The sequence below is a fragment of the Microtus pennsylvanicus genome, chromosome 8, assembly GCF_037038515.1.
Source record: "Microtus pennsylvanicus isolate mMicPen1 chromosome 8, mMicPen1.hap1, whole genome shotgun sequence".
In the NCBI taxonomy this organism is placed as follows: Eukaryota; Metazoa; Chordata; class Mammalia; order Rodentia; family Cricetidae; genus Microtus; species Microtus pennsylvanicus.
Window position 1 is genome coordinate 79,688,772 of NC_134586.1, and position 25,647 is coordinate 79,714,418.

The window sequence follows — 25,647 nt, forward strand, 5'->3', positions numbered from 1 at the left end:
CAAATTTAAATACTTCATTAGGCAGATTTTTAGTTTACTATATAACTGATCATGGTAAGAATCTGAATAAAGATACCAAAGCTGGTGAAGGAAGCTTCCTGAACTTCCTTTCCCAGCAACTCAGTAGCCACGAATAGAGGAACAGGTGGATTTAAGCACTTCCTCTTTATCAAAATAAAGGAGAACTAATGTGCGGGATAATTTTTAAAAAGACTCAGTAAGAGACAACCCCCCACAAAACATTGGTGAACACAATCCAGTCTGCATGCTGGCCTTGTCCAGCCACAATTCTGCCGCCATTCATTTGTCAGTGGGAGCCTTTATCACAGTTCCGTTAGCCTCACCCCAGTGTCGGTTTAGCTGTTTGTAATGGGGAAAAGGAGGCTGCGCTTGTGTCTTCTTCACCTTTTTACAAATTAATATTTATATTAGTCTCATTTATTTGTTGTTAGAGTTTTGCTATTGTTTTTGTTTTTCCCCCAAAGTAAAAGACACTCTTGAAATGATGATTTTTCTGCAAAGCAAAGACCAGGTTGTCATTACAATGTTTCATGGATAATCTGGTAATTTGTAGACTCCATAGTGCACAGACAGATCTTTTATTGGACATTTTCACTGAACTGTGCTAGCATTATCACAGAAGTTAAATTTGTATTAAATTTTAAAGCCGACAGGTATGTGTTACCGGTAGACACAGGCATTCTCCCAGAGTGTTTGAATCTTGCACGCTACAATTCCTTCAAACAATGGAGCTCTTCTCAGAAACAAGTGTAAACAGAACTCAGGCAGCCATGCAAACAGAGTACTTGTGAAAGTGTGACATGCAGAAATTAAGAGCGTTCAGTGATCAGAGCGAGATTAGTGTCTATAACATGCCCAACAATCCTGTAGAAATGGAAGCTAGCAAAGAGGAAACAGCCAGGTACTAAATGTCACAGACACTACCTTTACGGCAGGAGTGGGCAAACAGATAAAAGGCACCACTCTGTCAGAAAACATGATGAAGCGGATATGGTGAGCAAGGGGTGAGTTTGTTGGAGGTGGGCACTGCTGAGAAGGCCCAGAGCAAAGGATTCTCCATCCAGGGAGACTGTGAAATGAAGAAGGAAGACATTTGAAAGAATGTGACTGAACTTGTTCTCTCATTCCCCAGAAGCCTGTGGTGTAAGACTAAGCATAAAGAACATGTAGCAATCTGTACACACAAGCACCTGCGACTGTGACTTTACTCTTTATGCAAATATGCTGGATTATTCACACGGAGCTTATAAAATGACGGTAAAAGCCGCACTGAAGCCGAGCATTCACGTGCATTTCATGTGAGAAATGAAGGAAGGCTTTAGGTGGAGGAAGTAGCCTCTTGCTGTCTTGTGACTCTCAATTATTCATCATAGAAACCACAGCACAGACACGAAGACAGAGACAGGGCACAGGACAGTGACACTGTTGTCTTCATAGGTAAGTGGTGAGATTTCTTCGTTCTTTCAATTTTAGTCTTCCCCAGCTTGGGACTGTGGTAGGATCTGTATGCTCCACCCTATAGCAACAGCTCATGCTGAGCTTGCTTATGTTCATGATTATGTGGAAACCAAATGACCATCTGTAAAAGAGACACAGATCAAAAGGTTTTAAAAATTCCTAAAATACCATCACTATTGGAGAAAAAAATATCCTGTCTGCATTAGACTTTCCAACTTCTTAGGAACTCTCCCGGATGATTTTCCTTGGTGCATAAAATAATACAAAATTTAATTTATGGTCATTTTTTTTCTTTCAAGTCCAGAGGTTTGATTTACATCTCATTCTATCATTTTAAGGCATATTTTGTTGAAATTTGTGCTTGTCCAGGAACTATTTTCTGTCACCATTCAGCTTTAATGATAACTTAAGACTTTTGCCTCAGTTCAGAAGTTCGAGCTAGAAACTCTAAAGAGAAGTTTAGTTATTTCTTGTGTGCAGATGTTAGTGGAAGACAAGCCTCTAAAATGGTATTTAGTTGCTTTTTTATTAAAAAAATAGAGATCTCCACTTACTGGCTCATAATTAAAACTTCAGTGTTTGAAATCGGCAACTTAGTTAAAGCTTCTATTCCTCTCTTGATCTAAGCTTTTCACTCCAATCTGGTACATATTCCAGACCTGAACTAAAAATGTCCCCCCGGGGCACTATGAAATGAGGGAAGTTGGTGTACTCTCCATTCCCTTAGCTGTTAGGGAGCAATGCCTGCTATTACTAGATGCCAAAGCGTATCAGAAGTTGGTTTCCTGTGGAAAATAGCCCCCTCAGTGGTTCTCTGCATCCAGCTTCTGCATTTTAAAATGCCAGAGTCTATGCACTGAGGGCCAAGCGTTGTACCATGTCCACTGCACTAGATCTGCTGTGGGTGGGGCTAAGGCACACTGCAAAGGGACTACTGGCTAGACCACGTATGCTTTCGGCTGCGTGCTTCACACCCAAGCTAGTGCAGAATTGCTGGACATGTGAAAAGGACCTGGCAGGAAGCCCCAAGTGTCTTTGAGTTACAAATGTCTTTTATTGAAATGTAAGAGCTCAGCTAAGACATGGTTGTTAAGTATATTATAAAATTGTCCTTGTAATTGATCATCTGTGGTCGAATCATGACTGAGATGTAGAATGTTGTAACGACCCTTCTGGAGAAGGCTAGCATGCTCAGGCTCAAACCACAGACAAACTGAAGGTGAAAAGGCCAGGATCCAGGGTAAGGAAGGCCATCCTCCCAATCAGCAAAGGTTCTTGTGACCTGATGAAGATAGTGGGATGTTGCAAGACTACAACACTCAAAAACAACCCACCCTTTGTCTTGCGGTGAGACTTCTGATCAAGACATGCAGGAAGTCTCGCACCACTCCCAAGAAGAGCAAGCGTAAGACAAAGAAGGTTAAGTTGATTGTCATGAAATACCGGAATGTGAATAAAAAAGGCAAAATCAGTCACCTGTGTCAAGAGATGAATGCGGGGCTGGAGTCTCCATGGCCAGCGTCTTTGACAGCCATCACTGTGGCAAGTGCTGTCTCACTGCCTGCTTCAGAAAACTGGAAGACTGATAGGAAAAAAGATAGGAACTGGAAGAAAATTAGAAAATTATTTAATGTTTCTTATTTGTAAGGTTTCTACCCTCTAAAACTACTCCAAATGTGCCCTCTTCTTTTTATCTTATGGAACCTTTATTACGATGTTTAATGTAGCTGGGCAGTGGTGCCTCACGCCTTTAATCCCAGGACTCGGGAGACAGAGGCAGGCAGATCACTGTGAGTTTGAACCTAGCCTGGTCTACAACAGCTAGTTCCGGGACAGCTAGGGCTGTTACACAAAGAAACTGTCTTGGAAAAAAAGAAAAGAAAAGAAGAGAAGAGAAGAGAAGAGAAGAGAAGAGAAGAGAAGAGAAGAGAAGAGAAGAGAAGAGAAAAGAAAAATATGTTTAATGTAGCAGTTTAGTATTGATGTCATTTTGTCTGATAGTGGACTTTGGATTTCTATCGTCTTTCTGGCATATAGACTAAATATACTAGATTATATTTTAACTGTATTCTCTTAGTCAAAGTAAGATCCTGCCTATTCAAGTTTAAGTGATTTTGCCATAATTCCCATTCTATCAATAATCACATTAAAACTGTCACTGTGTTGACTGCTTCCATGTTTTTCTTACAATCACCTGAAAATAACAGTATTATGCAAGGGGAAAATAGCTGTGAAGCTAACAGAATGAAAGTGCACAAGGCAGAGAGCTTCTCAAAAGCTCTACTAACCACGCAAAACCGTGTTTCCTAGCAAGTTTGCCAAATACTAAGAATTTAATCTAACATTGGATAGAAATCCATGTATGCTCACAACTGGGAGCTTTACCTAGGGCTTTTATTTCTCAGTCAAGTGTTAAAGGAATCTACATGCTATTTTCCAAATCTCTATCTCCTCAATCAGGCTTCCCTTGGGGTGTTGAGAAAGTTGGTAAGGTTTTTTTGTTGTTGTTGTTTTGTTTTGTTGTTCTTTAACTTTCTGTTCTCTTCAGGGAGTAAATGCCATTTTTCCTATGTGAAATACAACATCGGAGCAGAAAGTTCAGACAGAAATGAAGCCACAAAAAAAAAAGAAGAAGAAAAAAAAAGAAAAAAATGAGCTTGGATTGATGCCAGAGGTCTCAGGTTCTATCCAAATCAGGTTTAGCCAAATAACCTGAGTGGCATTTTTGTTTGGTTAGTTGGGGCAAAGTCTCTCTACGTAGTCCTGGTTATTCTAGAACTTATGTAGCTCATGCTGGCCTAAAACTCATAAAGTTCTGCCTGCCTCTGCTTATTGAGTATTGGGATTAAAAATATGGGCCACCATGCCCACCTAGGTGGCATTTCTTATGTGAGGCAAATCGGAGTCTAATTATGTATATTTTCTTAGTCTTGCCCCTTTTTGTCCCTACTGAAATGTGATACCCGCATATGAGCAGAGTTATTTTCAGGCTTTCTATCTCTAGACTTGAACAAACACTATATTTCCTTATTTACAAGGTGTTTTCCATAGTCTCGCTGCCTGCAGTGTGAGCTTCTCCCCTCAGTTCTTCTCTTTTCCTTGACCTACCATTTGAAATTCACAGATAAGTTGACATCAGACTTGTCTTGACTTTTGAATGTAGATAACAGTCTTCTCCTTGATATTTCTCACGTTATTTATTGCCATCTTATTTTACTAAATTAACTGGTCTGCTCAGGATTTGGGATGTAATAAGTATGGTTATTCTTGACATTAAATAAACTGAGTTAGTTAGTTTGTTTGTTTGTTTTTCTTTTTTTTGTTTCTTTCTTCTTTTTTGTGGGAGAGGTCACAAGGTTAGGGGGCAACCTAGGAGGACTGGGAAGTGAATGTGATCTGGGTACATTATGTGAAATTCCCCAGTAATCAACAAAAATATTATGTTGGAAGAAAAATCTAGAATAAAACAGCAAAGGAAGGAAAGGAAGGACCATGTAGTGACATTTCAGATGTATTTTAATAAATAAGGACTGCCTGAAGATCTGAGACTTAAAACAGTTCCACTGGTCTGTGTTACAGGCCAGATTATGGTAACACACACCTTTAATCCCAGTAACCACAATGACATGCACCTTTAATCCCAGTAACCACAATGACATGCACCTTTAATCCCAGTAACCACAATGACATGCACCTTTAATCCCAGTAACCACAATGACATGCACCTTTAATCCCAGTAACCACAATGACATGCACCTTTAATCCCAGTAACCACAATGACATGCACCTTTAATCCCAGTAACCACAATGACATGCACCTTTAATCCCAGTAACCACAATGACATGCACCTTTAATCCAGGTAGCCACACCAGTTGCCATAGAAACTGGGTGACGCATGCCTTTAGTGATGGTGGTGCATGCCTTTAATCCCAGCCCTAGAGAGGAATATAAAACAGGAGGAAACAGCTCTCAGAACAGTCTCCTTCTGAGATTCCAGGAGGCAGAATTGCTATTTTAGACTGAGGTCAAGGTAAGAGCCAGTTTTACTTTTTGGACCTTCAGGTTGAACCAGTGTCTGATCCTGAGTTTTTATTAATTGTGTTTCAAGGAAGGAAAGAAGGAGGGAGGGCAGGAGGAAGGGAGAGAAGGAAGAAAGAAAGAAAAATTTTCTAACTGTTCAGTCTTTTCATGAAGTCCCAATTCCTAGTTGCTTAATGGGTTTTTTTTTTCCTTCAGAGTTTTGATCACAACTGAATGGTAATGCTTAATGTCTTTTAGATGATTTATTTTTATTATTTGTAATTATGTGTATGTGTGTGCACAGGAATACAGGTGTCCTCAGGCCAAAGGCATCAGCTCCCCTGTAGCTGCTGTTGTGAGTCACACAATGTAGATGAGGGAGCTGAACCCGGGTCCTCTGCAAGAGTCGCATGTTCAGCCCAGAGACCCCTCCAGCCCATAAATGCCTTTGAGAAACATTACTTAGCCTTTGTTGAGGTTACAGCATGGCTTGTTTTTGTTTGTCAGAGCAGTCTGTCACATAGAAGGACACCTACTAGAACACAGTGACATCAATCCTTTTGTCCCTGCATTTCTGTCTATTCATATACAACTAATTCTGAGTAACTAGTATTTATGATGTTTAAATACATGCTAGTAAAATTATCTAGAATTATTTTTTTAAATTTCTGTCTTTTCCCCAATGTTTTTTTTCTCTGAAGCTACTGGAAGGTAAGGATTACTTTTACCTTTGTGGCTAAGGAAACTCTACCTGGGAAACCATGGCAGTAACTTATTGCCAAGTCAGTATTCATTTCTACTGTCTTGTTTTGGTTGGTTCCATTACACAGTTCTAAAGTTTTCCCGTTAAGTGTTGGACTGTAGTTTAACTTGAGGTTTTTGAACTGTTTTACTACCAATATGATCCTTTGGTTGGCAATATTTTTTGCTGTGGTTTGTCTTTTTTTTTAGCTTAACAATTTATTTTTTAATTTTTCTTTTTCTATTTCAACTTGTCATTTCTTTGTGCTAGCAGCAGGATGATTTCTCAAATAACATGATCTTGAGGATGCGAGTCCAATGAAATCATCTAAACTTGGATCATTCCCTTCACTTCGGGGAAGACCGGTGCTGTCCCCTCCCTCCCATTCATTTATGTCTTCTGAGCTCACAGAGTATGTTACACACTGTCTGAGGACTTTTGTTAAAACCAATGCATCCTTTGACGGTTATGTATATAATAATGAGCCATGCTCCCTCCGCCTCTTTCATCTGCCCCACCAAACCCCTTCCTGGGAACAGGCTTCCATGCTCCTGAATCTTTGTTTCACTTTGTCCTCATTCTGTGACTCACTGAAGTCAGCCTGGGTGTCGCACGGACATGGAAGTGGAGCTATCCACTTGAACATGTGGGCACACCACTGAAGACAATGACTGCCTTTACAGCAACCATCAGCTCAAGGAGGGGGGCTAGGCTCCTTGAGTTCGGATGGATGGGGGCTTTTTAGGTAATGTAAAGGTAAAGAATCTAATCTAAAGCCAGAAGAGAGACGTGCCCAAGCTCACTGAGATAGTAGGTGGTAGGGATGACCCCCCCCACACTGTCTCCTGCTCTCTCACTACTGGCCTTGCACCTGAATTTATCAGGTCAGACAGGTCTACTTTTGCCCTTCGAAGCAGGCTTGCTTTAATAGAGTGGGGTTATGGCCACAGACATGAACTGCTTAGTGAAGGGAGGCAAAAAAACAAAAAAGTTTAGATAGGGCACTAAAACTTCTCCTAGGGATTATTGTGAAATTTCTTTCTGTATTTTGTTGATCATAGACACATTTACTTCGAATTCCTTATTTTTGTGCAAAGCCTTTTTAAATATATTAAATATTTTAGAGTCAGTAATTATTTCCAGTCGCATTTATCTTGACCTGTTTTTTAATGTTGCCAAAATACACGTATCTAACCTGACAAGTATGAGCCTTCCAGTCAGGAATTTTGCACCTGTAGAATTAGAAGTTTTGCCTTGCATTGGAATGAAATTACCCAGGACCTGAGAAACGTGTAAGAACAGTTTCTTTAATGTCGCAACTGTTGAAAGAATGTTCTAGAGGAAAAGATAAGCTTTGTCAGATGTGCTTGTATCTCCAAATCTCATACTGAATAATATGTTTGCAGAGAAATACAGATAGACAAAAAATTTAAAAGTCTCCTTTGAGTAAGCTACAATATAAAGTAGCATAACCTCATACTGATAATAAAACAACCCCTTTATCCAGAATTCACACAGTGGTCACGAATATTTGTGGATATTTGACTGAAAAAAGTTATATATTTATTTCTTAATGCAGTGGACATATGTATCTGCATATATAGCCAAGGTATGTTAGGATAAATACATTATTTTTCTACTGTAGAAGCTTATATATGATAATCAAATTTTATGAAAAGCTCTTCAGAGCAAACGACAACTAGGAATAGCAATTTCACACTCTGCGGGCTAGTGTGTTCTTTTAATATTTAAAATAAATACAATAAGGAATCATAACAAATATTTTCACTTTTTAGTAAAAATTATAATTTTGTAATATATATTTCTAAAGAATCTTTATTACCTTACATGTTTAATTAACTAGTTATTGACTGCTTGCATGTATATGTGTGTGCATGTGTGTGTATGTATGAAGCATGTGTGCATGCATGTGTGTGTATGTATGAAGCATGTGTGCATGCGTGTGTGTGTGTATGAAGCATGTGTGCATGCGTGTGTGTGTGTGTGTGTGTGTGTGTATGAAGCGTGTGTGCCATGGTGCACATGTGGAAATTAGAACAGATCACTATAAAGTCAGCTCTCTCCTTTCACATGTATGACTCTCCCAGAGATAGACTGCAAGTGGCCAGGCTTAGCAGGCAAGCAAGTTTACTGACCTTCGGGGGATTATCTCTCTCTCCATCTTGTTTTTGAGGCAGGATTTCTCTTGTTATTTCTACCCGTGTGCTGCTTTCACTGAGCTTTAGGCTCGTTCTCTTGTCTCTGTGCCCACCATATCACAGCAGTGCTGGTGCTAGAATTGCAGACATAAGACGCCACATCATCGGTTCCCAGTGTTGAACTCAGGTCACCTGGTCTACACAGCATGTGCCTTTACCCACTGCATTTCACCAACCCAGAAAAGAAACTTTTTAATTCATCACCTTATTTTTCTAATAACATAATTCTTTATCAATTCTTTGGGAATTTCACATCAAGCACTCCAAACCCACTCACCTTCTAATCCTGCCATGATCACCCCCACCTCTGCAGCCTTCCCCTCCCCCAGCCAAAAAAAAAAGATTGATTCAGAGCAAAACAAACAAACACAGAGCACCTCACTTCTCCATCTTTCCAAAAGCTCTTCACTCATCCTCATGACATCGGGAACTGCAGGCCATCACTCAGTACACCCTTTGTCCAATCAGCCCCACCCACAAAATTCTCATTGGTCTGGTTCAAAGCCTCTGGCACACCATACACTGGACCCTCAGCGTAATCCATCACTTTAAATGAACAATTTTCAAGTACCTGCTGCAATTATTGCATCAGTATGTGGTAGCTAACGATTATTCTTATCTGCAATGTGAGTAAGTAGTTATTAATGCTAGTAACAATTACTAATGCAATTCTTACTGTCCAAGTCTATATTAATATCTACATTTTTAAGTAGACTCTGAAATTCAGGGAACCTCTGTAAACTAGCCCGAAGACTCAGAGTAACAGTAGAATTCAATTGCAAGTGCAAACGCCTGTAAGTTGCCCAGTCGTTATATCACCGCGTACATTCCACAGCTGTATCTGTTGAAGTCAGTCATTAAAATGATGTGAGTTTTCTGCAGTGTGTGTCAGTCTGAGCGTTTACAAGCTGACCCAGCCATCTCCTAGGAGAACATTGAAGGTCATGGAGCCAGCATAGCTGCTTGACAAATTCCAGCAAAACTGAGTCACAGGCTATATGGTCTGTGATGACCTTTATTCTCACTTTGAATCTCTGTGTGTTACACCCTGGGAGGGCTATTGGTATAATGATTTATTCATGTCCTTTCTGAGGAAATAATTTCTGTATACCCCTGAAGAAGTCTTCAATGTACTACCCCTGCTTTCAGGGAAGTGACCTTAGTTGACCCTACTTGGGGGTCTTCTCTCTGCCTTGGAGATTGTTATCTGCCCCTACACAAACTCAAGAACAAAATCTTTAGAAGCCTGTGAATTCAGAAGAGGCTAACTAGGTTTAGTAGGCTAGGAGAATTAGCAGCAGATCAGAGCACAGAACTCCTTTACAGTGTACTTAGAATTTCTTAAAAATATAACCTACAAGATAGAGGAGCACATATACATTAAGCCTCTCAAATGAATCTAGCAATAAGAGCTAGAATGACTAGACTTACAAAACAGTATATATAGGTGATGTAAGAATGTCACACAAGAATAAAGAAGGGCAAGGGATTAAGGTTTGTCATTTCTAAAAGGATTGATTGACATCAGGTTGCTGTGATGTTACCTCATTTAGAAACAAAAGAATTCTTTTATTTAGCAAATTTTTATAGAGAGCACGAGCAAGGAACTCAGGACCGCAAAGGGTGCACCCACACACCGAGACAATGGGGATGTTCTATTGGGAACTCATCAAGGCCAGCTGGCCTGGGTCTGAAAAAGCCTGGGATAAAACCGGACTCGCTGAACATAGCGGACAATGAGGACTACTGAGAACTCAAGAACAATGGCAATGGGTTTTTGATCCTACTGCACGTATTGGCTTTGGGGGAGCCTAGGCAGTTTGGATGCTCACCTTACTAGACCTGGATGGAGGTGGGGGTTCCTTGGACATCCCACAGGGCAGGGAACCCTGATTGCTCTTTGGGCTGACGAGGGAGGGGGACTTGATTGGGGGAGGGGAAGGGAAATGGGAGGCGGTGGCAGGGAAGAGACAGAAATCTTTAATAAATAAATAAATTTTAAAAATTATAAATATACATAATATTAAGAATTGAACAATAGCTCCAGCAGTCCCTAAGCCTGAGAAAGATTTCAGACTCAGTCTAATTTGCAAGTAATATGACTGACCATTAAAAATTAATAATAAAATGCTGAACACACGGTGATTTGACTGCACTGTCTTGGGTATTATATAAAACATCCTGAAATCACGAACTGCTGCCAGCCTGAGAACTGCTGCTATGTTATGCTTGCTTAAGCTGAAATAATCTGTAGAATATTTCTATTCTAGGAATAGGGATATGGGGTTGATAAGAAAATCTCTTTCATCTGGACTAAACCTATAACCCCAGGTATACTAGAGAAGTGTGCTCAGGACAAAATGATGTGATCTGTATCTCTTGAAAAATCATGAATGTTTTTGAACTCTGTATAAATAAATTTTCTGACTGCTAGTCAGTCAGACTTGCAAAGTCTTCCAATCTGGGCATCTGACTCAACCTTCCCCTCATCTGTTTCTTCTGTCCTCTCAGGAGCCCACTCACTGTTGGGGCTGCCCCTCCCCCACAAAAAGCAATCAATGATGTTAAGCTTTGCTGGGAAGAACAGTTTCAGTGGGAGAGGAAGAAGGGGGGCATGGAAGAGTGTCCCTGGCAGGAATGACTAAAAGTCATTATATACACATGCAAACATGAAACTATCAAAAAATTTAAAAATGAAAAAAAATGCTATGTCTCTTTTTTGTCTTTCCAGAATTACATCATGTCAAAATACAAACTGATTTATTTTAATATAAGGGGGAGAGCAGAAATTATTCGTTATATATTTGCTTATTTGGACATAAAGTATGAAGATCACAGAATAGAACAAGCTGACTGGCCCAAAATCAAACCAAGTAAGTACCATAAATCATTCAGATTAATGTAGGGAGAATGTATTTCACGGGTTTTCATCCTTCCTGCAGGAAATGCAAGCCCTATCCTACAGAGCTTCACACTGAGAAGCATCAGTTCAGGTAAACCAAGCAGATGCATACTGCTCTCTAAGCTTGCTCAGGATTTTATCATCTTCTTTCTCAATAGATGACTCAGAACTATAGAAAAAGCTGGGTAGCTGAGGTCAGCTTGAATATTGCCTCTACCAAGAGCAGACATCATTTCCTTATTGAGGAGACCACAGTTAACACCATCTCTCAGGGCTGAGGGCTTGGAGACTGATGTGCATGTGACAGTTTCGTCCTGCATTCCCTTTCAAGCTCCACATTCCACCTCTCCCCTGTGTGCTTGAGATGAAGCTCATCAGTTCACATCCGTCGTATTTGGAGTTCTGTCCTGCTCACAGCCCTTCAGGGCCTTGAACAGCGCTTACTTTACTCACTGGGCTGGTCATCAAAGTTGTGCTTTTCCCCCAAAGTGAAAGGAGTTGACTTTGTGCTCACTTGGTGTATACATGGAGGTTTGGTCTCAGTCCTTGTGTGAGTTCTACGTGACATAGAATCTATACTTCATTCTTTTTCTTCTTAACCAAAATAGTTATGTGCCCAAACCTAAGATACTAAGTTGTAGTCAATACACATGCTAAAGCCCTTCATGATCATTGAAATGATGGTGGTCCGTTGATTCAGAAAGGTTTCAAAGATAGCATCAAGTGAAAAGGGGACTCTGTATAATAATATCCCATGCACTGTACTTTTTTTAATATTTAGTTTTTCATGGCTGTGACAGAAATGGGGGAAGAACATAGAGAAGAAAGGATGTATTCAGAGGTTTCAGTGTAGTCTGCTCACTGCTTAGGGCCTGAGGAAAGAAACGCCATGGTGGGAAGGGCGTGATGGAACAGAGCTGCCCATTATGTGAGAGCTGGGAGCTGAGAGAAAGCAACGGGGAGGTTACAACTGAAATGGAAGGCAAGTCCCCAGCAGCCCACTTCCTCCAGTAAGGTCCTACCTCCCACAGGGCCACTCACGGCATGCATCTGAAATTAGAACTGGTCAATAGAATAAACTGTTCACTGGATCAGAGATGCATGATCTGATGTCTGGTGTGAGTGCTGATGCAGGCACACCCTCAACCAGTCAAGATGTGGGTGCTGATGCAGACATCCCTCAACCAATCAAGGTGTGGGTGCTGATGCAGGCATCCCTCAACCCAATCAAGTTGACATGATTAACTAATACAAAATAGAAAGTTAATTAGAATGCTACAATCACTATAACTACCTGGTAGAAATATTTTTAAGTTTTATGAATTTTCTATAATAAAAGTATATTACTTTCTCACAAAGGTAAAAACTTCAAGTAAGAAAAAGGTGGAAGTTACTGATTACTATGAATGTTACTTACTATGGTCTTATATTTGTACAAAATGCTTCTGCGTTTTATTATATACCTTACAATGCCCTTCCTCAAAATAAGACTAGGATAAAACTTCCTTAGCTCATGTGTAAGTCAAAATCTATAATTGCTGGAATATGTTTTAAAGTAACTGATGTGATCTATTTTGAGACAATAAAATTAATATAGCTTTAAAGCAGGTATTTATAAAAGTGAAATATCTGGATGAAGAGATGGCTCACTGATCAAGAGCAGTTACTTGATGTGGGAGTGATTTTTTATTAATAAAGAAACTGCCTAGACCCATTTGATAGGCCAACCCTTAGGTAGGCAGAGAAAACAGAACAGAATGCTGGGAGAAAGAAGCTGGATCAAGGAGTTGCCATGATTCTCCTACCAGACACAGATGCAGGTTAAGATCTTCCCTGGTAAGACACCCCGTGGTGTTACAGGGATATTAGAAATGGGTTAGATCAATATGTAAGAGCTAGCCAATAAGAGGCTAGAACTAATGGGCCAAGCAGTGTTTAAATGAATACAGTTTCCGTGTGATTATTTCTGGTATAAAACTAGCCGTGCGGGCGGCTGGGTGCCAGGAACGCAGCCCCGCCGCTCATACTACTACAGTTACTACTCTTGCAGAGGACTGGGGTTCAGTTTCCAGCACCCACATAGTGCCTCAGAACCATTTGTAACTTCAGTTCCAAGGGATCCAATGCTCTCTTCTGGCCTCCAAAGGTACTCTAGACACATGGCACATTTACATACATGCCAACAAAGGACACACACAATGAGTAAGCCTTTTAAAGAGTACTAAGTTTATAGATAAATCTATAATGAGACAATTCAGGAGTGTAGCATGTGGTATCCCTGTAAACAATTTTGATATTGATTGTTTTTATGTTGAGACATTATCCAAACTCACTATCTAAAATGAGCTAGAACCCACCTACCTTCATCTCACAAGGGCTAAGGTTACAGGCATAAGCCAGCACACCCAGTTTATGCAGTGTTGGGGATCAAACCTAGAGGCTTGTGTGAGACCTTGTGCATATCAGCAGACACCCTACCAATGGAGCTACATGGACCATGCATACACGATTTTTATCACTAGTTCTTTAACTGACTTTATATCCAATTTTTAAATCTACTGAAAGGTAAAGACTGCACTAAAGAATGTGAAATTGTCTCTTTTAAGAAGAAATGTTTTGAGGGGCTTGCATAGAGCTCAAGCAGCATAGTGCTTTTGTTTTTAAACATAATTTTTTGTTGATTCTTTGGAAATTTCATACCATGTACCCAAATGTCACTCACTGCCCAGGCCCTCCATATCTGCCCTTCATCCCTACAGCATGCCCTCCAAAAGAACTGCCTTCAAAAATTATTAAAAGCAAACAAAATAAACAACAACAACAATAAAAATCTATCTTAGTCCTCTGTCTTTCCCACCTCTCTATTGCCTCTTCATGCATCCTAGTGGCATCAGGGGCATCAATGTGCCTTGCACCATGCCTTTTGTCCAGTTAGCCCCACCCAAATAAATGTTCATTTCAGGGAGTCTTTGGTCTGGTTGTCAAGGCTTCTAGTGCACCATCATCACTGGACCATCACCAAAAGTCCCCTCAGGGATCCTGCTGTTGCCCCAGTCATGGAGATCCTACAGTTGAAATCTGAGGACTTGCTGAGCTGGCCCTGCCCTTCACTGACCCTGGGATGTCTGACCCTGCCCCTCACAGCAGGAGGAGGGCTGATCCCCCACACTGGTCCTTGCATGGAGAGAGTTGGTGCGACCCCTCACCATCAGCTTGGAAGAGCCGGCCCAGGTGTCATGGGCCTAAGAGAGCTGACTCTGCCCCTCACTTGAGGGGTGTGGTCCCAGTAGCCTAGACTTACCTGCTCAGCTACCATCCAGACCCACATCCTGGGCCTTTCGGTTAGCCCACTGTCTTAGTTAGGGTTTCTATTGATGTGACAAAAACACCATAACCAAAAGGCAAGTTGGGAAGGAAAGGGTTTATTAGGCTTACACTTCAGCATTTCTGTTCATCACTGAAGGAAGTCAGGACAGGAACTCAAACAGGGAAGGATCCCGGAGACAGGAGCTAATGCGGAGGCCATGGAGGGGAGCTGTTTACTGTCTTGCATCCCCTGGCTTGTTCAGCCTACCTTCTTATAGAACCCAGGACTAGCAGCCCGGGGATGACACCACCCAGACATGGGCTGTGCCCTCTCCCATTGACCACTAAATGAGAAAATATTTACAGCTGTATTTCAAGGGGGCATTTCCTCAGCTGAGGCTCTTTCCTCTGATGACTCTAGCTTATGTCAAGTTGACACACAGAACCACCCAATACACCCACCCTAACAACTATCCCATCTATGACCTGCTCATGTGCATGAAGAGACGATCTCCATGACACAGGGCAACAGTATAGTGCTTCTTAAAATACTTTGAAGCTTGTAAATATATGTCATGTGTATATTCTATATTTAAGACTTTCGTGATGTATATGATACCTTGCTTCTATTGTTTTGGCTTCTCTCAACCCTCCTGGTTCTGCTCAGAAGATGACCCTTGGCTTATTCTGTTTTAGCTATTCCATTTGGCAAAATCCCTGTTTTGAAGGTGGGAGGACTGACGCTTCATCAGAGTCTTGCGATAGCAAGATACTTGACCAAAAACACAGGTAATGTACTTATTGTAGTTAAGACTTTGATTAACTGGAAAAAAATGTGATGTTTCTTTGATATTTATTTAATAACTGTATTATTTAACTATGGTGCAATTAGGAATGGCTCTGAAGATTAGAACATTATAAATGTACCATCTACATTAGTAGAACTTTCTATGAATACCGTAGACAGCTATTTTATTTTGTTATTGCAGATTTTCATATGTAGGGTTTTACTGTGTTGTCTTAGCTTACCTGCTATTTGCTATATAACCCACAGTGACCTTAAACCCTTGATCGTTCTGTAGCAGCCTACTACATGCTTGGAATACAGCATGTGCTGCCACATCAGACCCTCCCCCTCTTGTATCTCTTGATATCGCCATTATGTCGTTCTAAAAATCTAGCTAGAAAATTGGGTTGGTATGTCAAGCTAGTTTTGAGTGTTATGATTATCCAGAAATACATACAACATATGAAGGCTGGAACTTGTTGGACTATTATAATCATAATTCAGTGTCTTTCATTCTGAGCATGCTCAGAAAACTAAAAAAATAGCATCCTTGCCTCTACTGGCTATCATGGGTCTTCTTAGCTCACACACCGTGAAATGAGCAGAAGTAACTGAGACGGCCCCTGCCTTTCTCTCATTATGCTCCACTTCCTACTTCCCCTCTCCTGCTCTTCCCACTTTATTTTTTTTTAGTAAAAAAGCAAGTATTTTGAAATTTTTTAAGCCTTTTTCTTTTTAATTAGCATGCTAGGATCACTATTTTCCACTTTCAGTCTTTCCATTTCACCGCACTGCTACCATCTTATGATCCAAGCATGCTGAGCACTCGAGTGACCCCTAGGGATTAGATTCCCATCTTAGGGACAAATATATTTATTTTAAAGACATAAAAGGGGCTGGGTCTTGGCTCAGTATTAAGAATACTTGGTATGGGATTCCCCTCTGTAAGCTGTGGATACCATTGGTTAATAAAGAACTGCTTTGAGCCTATAGCAGAGCAGAGCAGAACAGAGATAGGAGGGTAAAAATTAAACTGAATGCTGGGAAAAAGAAGGCAGAGTCAGAGAGAAGCCATGTAGCCCCACTGGAGACAGACACTGGAACATTACCAGGTAAGCCACAGCCACATGGCGATACACAGATTAACAGAAATGGGTTAAATTAAGATGTAAGAGTCAGCCAATAAGAAGCTAAAGCTAATGGGCCAAGCAGTGTTTTTAAATAATATAGTTTCTGTGTGATTATTTTGGGTCTGAACTGCCCGGTGGCCAGGAAATGAACAAGAGGCCTCCCACAACAGATACTTGTTGCTCTTGCAGAGGACCTGGTTCAGTTCTCAGGATTCACAAGGTGGTTCACAACTATCTGTAACTCCAGTTCCAGGGGATCTGACAAATGACCTTTGACCTCTGTGGGTACCAGGCTCAACACATAATAAGCACCCTTTCATACATGAGAACAAAACACTAATGCACATAAGATAAAATAAATTTTTAAAAAAATAAGCACACACACAAAAAAAAAACTGTGTAGTGAAAAGTCAAAGGATATGGAATATGTCCTGGAAGTTGGGCTTAGAAGAGAAAAGGGCAATGGAGTCAAGCATCAGAGGATACCTAGGGTTCCAAGTCCTCCACTCTTGTGTGCATCAAAGTCTCCTCGGGGCTTCTGAACACATCTTCCTTGCTTCCAGATTTGATTCAGGAGGCTGGAGGAGGACCCTGAAAAGTTTGCATTATTAAGGATTTTCCAGATAGTGCTGAGAAGGCAAATGGACCTCACTCAGAGTCACCGGACTACAGCATTACAAGTAGAGAGGAAAAGGCACAAGAGAAACAAACAAACAAGAACCTTCATATTTGCAGGGTAGAGAAAGAGGGTTGTTTAGCAAAATACACTGGACCCGGTTAGAAAGTCCAGGGAATGGACCTCCCTAACAGATGTACGTTGTTACCCAGAAAGGTGGCATACTCGGAGGCACCACTACAGGACAGTTATTGTGGGGATAGTTTGTTCTTGATTGTCCAGACTGTTGGTCACACATTAGAGGTTTTTGAAGTAGTCCAGATGTCATCAGAAAGAGGAGTGTGGACACTATGAGAAAGTTTACAGAACCTTTGTAGGACTGGGCCACAGGTAAGGGCACAGAGGGCACAGTTGTCAGGCTTTGTTATTGCCAGAGCACTGGGGACACCCACTACCACCCCGTCTTTGCCCTCTCTGTTCTTTGTAACTACTTTCCTCAGTTGCCAATACCCCTTGCCCTATCAGGTTTGCCAACCAGAGGAGCCAGGCACGCAAGGAGTCTCTCTCGTTCAATACAGCTGGAGCTACTGTGGGACCAGCTCAAAGTAGGAGCCTTGCACTCCTGGAATGAAAAAAAGAACAGTTGGTTTGAGGTGTGGTATGTGGTAATTTGATGCCGGAAGTTCTGGAGGGAAAACAGCTCCAAATATTTGCCAAGAGGCCTGAGAGATGCCTGGATTTAGAACGAGGATTGTCCACAGAGGCATTAGCTCCCCCAAAGTAACAGCTAAAGCCTGCACCAAAAAAGTCAAACCAGGGCTGAGGGAAAGTGAGGGACCTGTGGCACACTTTTTCAGGCTGGTGAGTAAAACCAGTCCTTGGAAATCACACGTGAAGTTACAAGTATGTGAAGCAAGCGTGTTCCTTCACCCTGAACAGCTCCACTCAGGCTTTCTTTATACGAGCCGTGCATCATCAGCACGGAATGCCTTATGCTTAGTAATTTAATACAGTTATACAAAAATATAAGAGCAATCGGTTTACAAGACTTTCATGCCAAATCATTTAAACTGACGCCCGTGAAGAAGAGTTTAGAAAGATCAATGACTTAGGAAAAATTATTTAGAAATTATTAGAAAAAATAAACAAGTGAGTGAAAAACAGTTGCCAGCCACTGTTTACTCTTTTTCTATCTAAGGGCTTCAAGATCTTGTACACTGGTGCTGGAGAGATGGTTCAGCAATTAAGAGCACTGACTACTCTTCCAGAAAACCCAGACTGGGTTCCTATACTAACAAGGCAGCTCACAACTGTTTGTAACTCTAGTTCCAGGGATTCCATGACCTCTTCTGAACTGCTAGCATGTGGGGCACTTGCACACAAGCAGGCAAAACACTCACACACATAAAAATTAAAATTAAAAAGAAAAAGTCTTAAGAATTCTGCAAGTTTTGTGACCTTTCTTTTTCTTCCCAATTTCTTTTAAGCTATGGGGGCTCTTGAACCTTGGCTCTTTTCCTGAAGGAAATGTTTTAGTTTGAAGGGAATGATTGGAAAAAATATGCCATCCAAAACACAGAAACAATGTATGGCAGCCTCAGACGGTTTAACCACAGTAGGTATCTGACCATGAGTAGCCCCAGATCCCAGGATGCAGCTGCAGTTGCCATGGCTATCATCTTTGTGTTGAAATGCTTACAGTCGCATGACTGAGTTCTGTTTGGCTCAAGCATTTTGTAATCCCAGGATTAAGATATTCTATCATTTTTAAAGTTGATTTCTTTTCTTTCTTTCTCTTTTTTTTTGTTTTTTGGGTTTTTTTTTTTTGTTGGTGTTATTGTTGTTTTGTTTTTTGAGACAAGGTTTCTCTGTAGCTTTGGAACCCATCCTGGAACAAGCTCTTGTAGACCAGGTTGGCCTCAAACTCACAGAGATCCGCCTGCCGCTGACTCCTGAGTGCTGGGTTTAAAGGCATGCTCCACCACTGCCCAGCTTAAAGTTGAAATTTTATGGTGAAATTTGGGGTCAGATTTTCTCCAGGCTTTTTCACACTGTGCAAAGAATAATAGGGCATAGACTTCTAGAATTTTTTCCAGTTCCACCTCCAGCCTCTGTCTTCTGCCTTACAGCTGTTTTACACTGCTTCACTTTCTAAAGTATGGCTATGCTGCCTATTTGACATGTCAATAGTAAATTAAAGTCAGTATGCTCGTAGATGCAAAATGGCCTCTTTCTTTTTTTTAATTTATTTATTTATTAAAGATTTCTGTCTCTTCCCCGCCACTGCCTCCCATTTCCCTCCCCCTCTCCCAATCAAGTCCCCCTCCCTCGTCAGCCCAAAGAGCAATCAGGGTTCCCTGCCCTGTGGGAAGACCGAGGACCACCCACCTCCATCCAGATCTAGTAAGGTGAGCATCCAAACTGCCTAGGCTCCCACAAAGCCAGTACGTGCAGTGGGATCAAAAACCCATTGCCATTGTTCTTGAGTTCTCAGTAGTCCTCATTGTCCGCTATGTTCAGTGAGTCTGGTTTTATCCCAGGCTTTTTCAGACCCAGGCCAGCTGGCCTTGGTGAGTTCCCGATAGAACATCCCCATTGTCTCAGTGTGTGGGTGCACCCCTCACGGTCCTGAGTTCCTTGCTCGTGCTCTCTCTCCTTCTGCTCCTGCTTTGGACCTTGAGATTTATGTCCGGTGCTCCAATGTGGGTCTCTGTCTCTGTCTCCTTTCATTGCCTGATGAAGGTTAATATTCAGGAGGATGCCTATATGTTTTTCTTTGGGTTCTCCTTATTTAGCTTCTCTAGGATCACTAATTATAGGCTCAATGTTCTTTGTTTATGGTTAGAAACCAAATATGAGTGAGTACATCCCATGTTCCTCTTTTTAAGTCTGGCTTACCTCACTCAGGATAGTGTTTTCTTTTCTTTTTTTTTATATTTTTAATTCTTTTTTTTATTGAGAAAAGGAAAAAAAAGTATCCGCCTCCTCCCAGCCTCCCATTTCCCTCCCCCTCCTCTCACCTTTCTCCCCCTCCCCCAAACTCCTCTCCCCCTCCCTCTCCAGTCCAAAGAGCAGTCAGGGTTCCCTGCCCTGTGGAAAGTCCAAGGTCTGCTCCCCTCCGTCCATGTCTAGGAAGGTGAACATCCAAACTGGCTAGGCTCCCACAAAGCCAGAACATGAAGTAGGGTCAAAACCTCGTGCCATTGTCCTTGGCTTCTCATCAGTCCTCATTGTTCGCCATGTTCAGAGAGTCCGATTTTATCCCATGCTTTTTCAGTCATAGTCCAGCTGGCCTTGGTGAGCTCCCAATAGATCAGCCCCCTTGTCTCAGTGGGTGGGTGCACCCCTCGTGGTCCTGACTTCCTTACTCATCTTCTCCCTCCTTCCGCTCCTCATTGGGACCTTGGGAGCTCAGTCCAGTGCTCCAGTGTGGGTCTCTGTCTCTATCTCCATCCATCACCAGATGAAGGTTCTATGGTGATATGCAAGATATTCGTCAGTATTGCTATAGGATAGGGTCATTTCAGGTTCCCTATCCTCAGCTGCCCAAGGGACTAACTGGGGACATCACCATGGGCTCCTGGGAGCCACTCTAGGGTCAAGTCTCTTGCCAACCCTAAGGTGGATCCCTTAACTAGGAATTGTGCTTCCGTGCTCCCCTGTCCAACCTTCCTTTGTCCCAATCATCCTTTTTCCCCAAGTTCCCCCCTCCTTCCCTTCTCACTTTTCTCTCCCCATCTCCCCTTAACCCCATCCCACCCCACCCCCAAGATCCCAATTTTCTCCCCGGCAATTTTGTCTACTTCCCATAGCCAAGAGGATAACTATATGTTTTTCCTTGGGTTCACCTTCTTATTTAGCTTCTTTAGGTTCACCAATTGTAGTCTCCGTGACCCTTATTTATTGCTAGAAACCAATTATGAGTGCGTACATCCCATGTTCATCTTTCGGGGTCTGGGATACCTCACTCAGGATAGTGTTTTCTATTTCCATCCATTTGCATGCAAAATTCGAGAAGTCATTGTTTTTTACCGCAGCGTAGTACTCTAATATGTACATATTCCATACTTTCTTCATCCATTCTTCCATTGAAGGGCATCTAGGTTGTTTCCAGGTTCTAGCTATTATAAATAATACTGCTATAAACATAGTTGAACAAATGCTTTTGTCATATGATAGGGCATCTCTTGGGTATATTTCCAAGAGTGGTATTGCTGGGTTCAGGGGTAGGTTGATCCCGAATTTCCTGAGCAACCGCCACACTGCTTTCCAGAGTGGTTGCACAAGTCTGCTTTCTCACCAGCAATGGGTGAGTGTACCCCTTTCTCCACAACCTCTCCAGCAAAGGCTATCATTGGTGTTTTTGATTTTAGCCATTCTGACAGGTGTAAGATGCTATCTTAAAGTTGTCTTGATTTGCATTTCCCTGATCACTAAGGAAGTTGAGCATGACCTTAAGTGTCTTTTGGCCAAAATAGCCTCTTTCTATCCCATAGATCTGGCTGGGAAGACAGAATTGGAGCAATGCCAAGCAGATGCTGTCGTGGACACACTGGACGATTTCATGTCGCTTTTTCCGTGGGCAGAGAAAAATCAGGATATAAAAGTAATGTGATAAACTTACTATTGTAAATGGGGCTAACCATGTATCACTGCTAGAAACTGCTTACAGGGTTTTACAAAGTTATTTTTAATTCATGTAATATGAAATATTATATATATGGAATATATACCTTTAAAAATGAAGGCAAGGTCAATGATTTCCTGCCGTTCTTTGTGCTAACCCTGCTTCAAACACTCTTTAAAAATGTCTGTGCATGTGAACCTTTGGGAATGCATGTACGCCATGTGCATGCAGGATCCTGCCCAGGCCACAAGAGGGAGTCCCTGGAACCAGAGTTCCAGATGGCTGAGGCAGTCCTGTGGGTGCTGGGAAGCAAACCTAGGTCCTGTGCAGAAGCAGTAAGTGGTTTACTTAGGAGCCATCCCTCCAGCCCACAGATCCAGCTTTTAATACTTTCTGCTATTCTCTGCTATTTACACACCTTCCTTTCTCCATTCTTCCTTCCCTTCTCTTTTAAAAAGTTTGTGTGTGTGTGTGTGTGTGTGTGTGTGTGTGTGTGTGTGTATGCACATGTGTATTGCTGTACATACCCACGCAAGTTACATCATGGATGTGAGGTCAGAGGATAACCTTGGGGAGCCAGCTCTCTCTTTCCACCATGTAGGTCTCTCTCTCTCTCTCTCTCTCTCTCTCTCTTTGAAATAGTTCATTATGTTGACTACATAATGTGTGTCATTATATCTCTGTAGCATATACAAATATAATTTGATTTACCAATTGTAGAAAGTTCTTATAGACTTCTTAAGGAATCTGTAAGAATTTGTCTCTTTTTTTTCTTTTTATTAGACAGTTTTTATAGCTGAGGCTAGCCCCTAACTCACTATCTAGCTGAGGATGACCTTAACTCCTGGTCCTCCCAAGTGCTGGAATTACAGGAGTACAGCACCACATCCAGCTGGGAATTTATCTCTTCCTTTGTCATCTTCTCTGCTCCTTTTTCCCTAAGCTCTCTACATGGTGATAATAAAAATCTTTGAGCTAAAATAATCTTCTAGGATTACATAGCTTTGTATATGCAAATACAGACTATGCATGGTAGTGTTTCAGTAATACTTTCTTTCTTACTTTTTCTCCTCAAAGTCAGGTTTTTACCTTTGCCTAATTCATTTTACTTTTTTTTTTCTAGAAACTTTCTACACTGTCTGGTAGACATTTCCCTCAAAGTCAATGATATCAGCCTGCCTTCTCTTTCCAGAGTTTCTGGATGCAGCTGCCTCTCTGACACTTTGCTGAGCTTTCTGTACTCAAGGCCTTCCCTGCCCTGTAGCCCCATGGGTCTACAGAACCTTTGTCTCGGGCCTTCCTGTGACACCATCCCTGCCAGGCCTTGCTTCTGGGACTGAGTCTTGTTTCTAGGGTGATGCCCACTTTCTTGTGTATGTCATTGTTTTTTTTTTTTTGAGCAGGTCCTCTAGGATTTCACAGATCACATCATTAAGAGAAGGTGTGATGGTAACAAGATGCACAGGCTTCTCCATCTTGTGTCCCTGCTTTGGTTTCCCTGTGCACATGGTGCACACTTATTACCATCCTGAGTGTTTCTTTCGGCCCTATCCTGGTTCAGCCTCCTGTTCTGTGCTCTTGTGTTTGTGAAAACCATCTTCAATAGCTTTAATGAATACAGAAAATCAAAAGTTTGATGCTCTATTAGTTTGTAACTTCTTCAATTGAATTTTTATCCGGTTTCATAGTTTGGTTGATGCTTTGGTTAGTTTTTGGGTTAGTTTTTGGTTAGTTTTGTCAACCTTATACAAGTTAGAGTCATCTGAGAAGGAACCACAATTGAGAAAATGCTGCCTAGATAAAATTGGATTGTAGGCAATGCTGTGGATCATTTAAATTAGTGATTGATGGGGAGGGCCCAGCTGGTTGTGGCTAGGGCTATTCCTGAGCAGGTGGCCCTGGATGCTATAGGAAGACAATGCTGAGAAAACCATAGGAGTGAGCTAGGAAGCAGCATTCCTCCCCTCACTGAGTTCCCGCTATAGTGCCTACTACCAGATCCTGCCTTGAGTTTCTGCTCTGTGTTCCCTCAGTGAGAGTGAATGTAACCTGAGAGTTGTCAGATGTCATGAGCCCTGTCCTCCCTGAGCCGTTTTTGATCACAATGTTTATGACAGCACTAGAAACCCTAAGAGAGCTGGGTAAGAAATCCTGTGTTAAAAGCAATGTTTCATTAGCACCTGAAGATACCACAGGTTCTCAGCTGTTGACAAGCTTAAGCCAACCTAACTATTTTCTCTAGAGTTCTTAAATGTTTAAGGTGATGTGTTTTGCTGTATATAGTGGCACACACCTTTAATCCCAGGACACTGGAAGCAGAAGGAGGGAGATCTCTTTGAGTTTGAGGTCAGCCTGGTCCACATAGGAAGCTTTGGGCCTGCCAAGGCTACATACTGAGAGCCTGTCTCACCAAATAAACAAGCAAAAGATAGAAATAGAAAAGAAAGAAATAGAATGGCAAGTTCAGGCACCATCGTTTTACTTTCTTGTGTGTGTCTGAGTGTACATATGTGTTCACACGCCTGTGTGGGTCAGAGGTCAACGCCCAGCTGCTTCATCCATGCTTCCTCAGCTTACTTATTAGGACAGTTACTCCCTGAATCTGAAACTCACCAATTCAGCTAGACCGACAGGCCTACAAACCCACACCCCCTTCCATTTCTGCTCTGCAGGGCTGGGGCAATAGCTGTGTATTAGAGAACCTGGTTTCTCCATGGGCATCCGGGACCTGTGGTGGTTGAGTAGGAATGGCTCCCACAGACTAATGTGATTGCGTACTTGGTCCTCAGGGAGTGGCACTATTAGGAAGTGTGGCCTTCCTGGAGGAAATGTGACCCTGGAAGCAGGCTCTGAGGTCTCATGTGGTCAAGCTATGCCCAATGTGGCACATGGTCTCCTTCTGTGCCCGTGGATCAATATGGAGAATTCTCAGCTCATTCTCCAGCACCATAGTTACCTATATATTGCCACGCTTCTTGCCATGACAATAGTAAAATAATAATAATGATAATAGTAAACCACCTCTGAAACTGTAAGCCAGCCTCTGCTAAATGAATCCTTTATGAGAGTTGCCATGGTCATGGTGTCTCTTCACAGCAGTAGAAACCCTATGAAGACAGGATCCAAGTTCAACTCTCCAGGCTTCAGCAGCAAGCATCTTATCAACCGAGCCTTCCTCACAGCCTAGCATCATCTTGTTTGGGTCCATTCAGCCTGAGATGTTTGAAAAAGTCAACGAAATACCCTTAAATTCTTTTAAAATTCCGTCACTAGCCTCTCTCCATTAATTAATCTTCTTATTTTTCTCACACAGAACGCCTGTTGTTGAGAGGCTGAGATCTTTTATATCTCCCATTCTTTTCACTTTTGTACTTTCTGAAAGAAACCCCCAACCAGAGTTCTAAATTTCCACCTCTTAGGAGAGGGTTGAAGGGGAGGGGAGGGGAGAGGCAGGAAGGGGAGCAGAGAAAAATGTAGAGCTCAATAAAAATCAATAAAATTAAAAAAATACTTAGGTTTTAAAGTAGAAAATCTTTTATTTCTTGACAATTTCATACATGTATGTTATATGTATTTTGATCATATATACTGCCTCCCATCTCACTGGGCACTGCTTGAGATATCTCTAGATTCTTTTTATGTAGTGCTTTGTTTTGCTTGTGAGGATATTTTATGATTATTTTATGAATATACTGTCATCTGCCCTACCATTGCTTGTCTGTGCCAAATTCCTTTCCTTCCAGTTTGCTATAGTCCCTTTCAGGGTTCGGCAACCCTCTGGAATCCACGGTGGACTGCGGTATTGTGGTTCATGGGAC

General features: G+C 41.7%; 1 protein-coding gene across 1 annotated transcript in view; it reads left to right on the forward strand.

Moving 5' to 3' along the window:
- Positions 1 to 1,393: 1,393 nt before the first annotated feature.
- Positions 1,394 to 25,647, forward strand: part of Hpgds (hematopoietic prostaglandin D synthase) — a 35,274-nt gene continuing 11,020 nt past the window's right edge. The window contains exons 1-4 of the mRNA XM_075982070.1: positions 1,394 to 1,458; positions 11,193 to 11,334; positions 15,366 to 15,458; positions 21,699 to 21,808. Coding sequence (XP_075838185.1) covers positions 11,202 to 11,334; positions 15,366 to 15,458; positions 21,699 to 21,808 — 336 coding nt within the window. The 5' untranslated portion in view covers positions 1,394 to 1,458; positions 11,193 to 11,201. The remainder of the gene's footprint in view (positions 1,459 to 11,192; positions 11,335 to 15,365; positions 15,459 to 21,698; positions 21,809 to 25,647) is intronic.